This window comes from Stereum hirsutum (assembly GCF_000264905.1).
Source record: "Stereum hirsutum FP-91666 SS1 unplaced genomic scaffold STEHIscaffold_147, whole genome shotgun sequence".
In the NCBI taxonomy this organism is placed as follows: Eukaryota; Fungi; Basidiomycota; class Agaricomycetes; order Russulales; family Stereaceae; genus Stereum; species Stereum hirsutum.
Window position 1 is genome coordinate 1 of NW_006763277.1, and position 2,098 is coordinate 2,098.

General features: G+C 48.1%; 1 protein-coding gene across 1 annotated transcript; it reads right to left on the minus strand.

The window, feature by feature from the left end:
* Positions 1-533: 533 nt before the first annotated feature.
* STEHIDRAFT_70096 (uncharacterized protein) lies at positions 534-1,706 on the minus strand (the record flags this gene model as incomplete). The annotated part of the gene is made up of 1 exon (XM_007311907.1): positions 534-1,706. One exon carries the CDS (start codon positions 1,704-1,706, stop codon positions 534-536), a length of 1,173 nt encoding a protein of 390 aa, XP_007311969.1.
* Positions 1,707-2,098: the final 392 nt, after the last annotated feature.

Below are 2,098 nucleotides of genomic sequence, written 5' to 3' on the forward strand. Positions count from 1 at the left end.
AGAATAACAGGAATATATAAATGTCCAGAATGAAAAGAACCAACAACGTAGGAAGAAGAAATGTATTCTGCCAAATAGCCTCCATCAGGAACTTGTTGTTTTGGTGTTGGATTCGGGCTACTTGGTTTTTTAATGTTTTTGTTATTTTTATAGGAAGGTTTTTGTCTAGTATTTTTATCAAAAGGGGAAGATGATGTAAAAGTGGGAGTTGAATCCCGAATAGTGTACATAAAAGGAGGGGTTACGCCCTCATTGTTCAAAGCACAATCCGAGTCAAGAACATCAAAGGAATTGGAACTAACTAAGGCAGGGGCATTACCCGAACTGCCTGTGAGACATTGTCCTTGAGAATTAAAAGAAATAGAAACAGAATCAAAAATAGAAAAGGGGGTCTTCAGTCCGTCTTTACGCTCCGACCTGTTTACAGCTATGTACAGGTCATCCTCTAAAAAGCCGCCTTAATCGCCTCATGCTCTTTCATCAGAGCCGACATCTTCTCTTCCAACGCTTTCAACTTCTCCGCATTGTCCGTGTTACCAACCGTTACAGTACCCTGTGACTGTCCTGACACCCGCATCGGCACTAACCTGCTGCGTAGCCGGGAAACCCATGAACTTGCGCATGCAAGCTGTGCTCCTGTGACCAACCTTCTTGCAGTGGTAGCAGACGTCGCGCTCATGGTTGCCATTCTTAGCGACGTGCTCCGAAGATCCACACTTGTTGCACTTGTTCACCATGGCCCGCTTGAAGTCATCGTAGGTTTTGCCGTTAGGACCAACAACTTTACCCTGGGTCTGGGTCTGAGGTTTAACTAACCGGGTTGCATCGATGTCCATTGTGTCTGGAGCTGGGATCGAGGAAACGATAGAGTGCCTACTCTTGCCGGATTTCTCCTGATCACGTTCACCAGCCGTTTGTGCTGCACGGTGGACGTCATCCAAGCTCTCCTTGTTGTACGTCAGATTGATCATCACGTCCTTGACACGTTCCGAGAGACCATCACGGAATTCGCGGACGAGGACAGTATCAGGCCAACCAGTACGAGGGGCATGTTCATCGAACTTGGCCTTGTACTGTTCCACTGAACCTCTGCCTTGGGACAATCCTTCCAGCGCCTGCTGAGCCGTGGTTTTAACGTCAACCGGTTCGAACCGTTTACGGAAGGCGGTCTCGAATTCAGTCCAATCCTTAAATGCCAGCTGTCCTAGACCAAGCTTCTCCAGATAAGGGAGTGCCCATGACTGTGCCTTGTCCGTGAGGAAGTTCAAAGCTGATCCAATCCACTTCTGATCGTTTCGTGTCCAGCTACCATCCGGATTCGCTATGTTCATTGCCGTTCCCTGGTTCTGTGCCCAATTTACGAAAGTCGCCAGGAAGAACCGAGATGATGAGAGGTCACCACTGCCGTTGAACATCGAAGGTTTTGCTACGACACCCTTGCCTGTGCTTGTACCTGCTGCTACTGCCGCCGGGGTTCTACTGATCGTTGCCGATAGTGCCGAGACTTGTGCCCTTAAGGCATCCGTGTGTACTCCAAGGTCGTGAATGCCGCTAGTGTTTGTGTTCTGAACAGCGACCGTGTTGTTCAGGACGTCCAAAATGCTATCGATCTTGGTCTGCTGTTCCGTGATCGCATTGGTGACTGCCGTTAACCTTGCTCCCAGATGATCTACCGCTTGTACCGTTAACTCCAGCAGATTCTGCATATCTTCTGCTGTTAATGGCATTGTGTTTGGGGTGGGGGCTCTAGTCCCGGGGAATGGTGTATTTGTTTGTGATTGTGCAGGGGTACGGTGTGGTTCTACAGGTATCGAATCGCTACTGGTTTCTTCTGAACCGGACTCTGATCCTTCTTCTTCACTACTATAAAGCTCTAATCCTTCCAGTCTCCTTATTCGGCCTAGAGTTTCACTCTTACGGTCGGATCAGACTTGTACTGCTTTTCTCTATCTATTTCACTAGCAGTGACAACCTTTTGAGCTGCGCTAGTCCTATAGATTCGATATTACAATTCAAAATCTAAACGCAGTTGTTCGAGCTATTCCTCTGTATTGGGAATAGGGGAATCCAAGCTCAGCCTTCTCGGCCTATTGCAAGG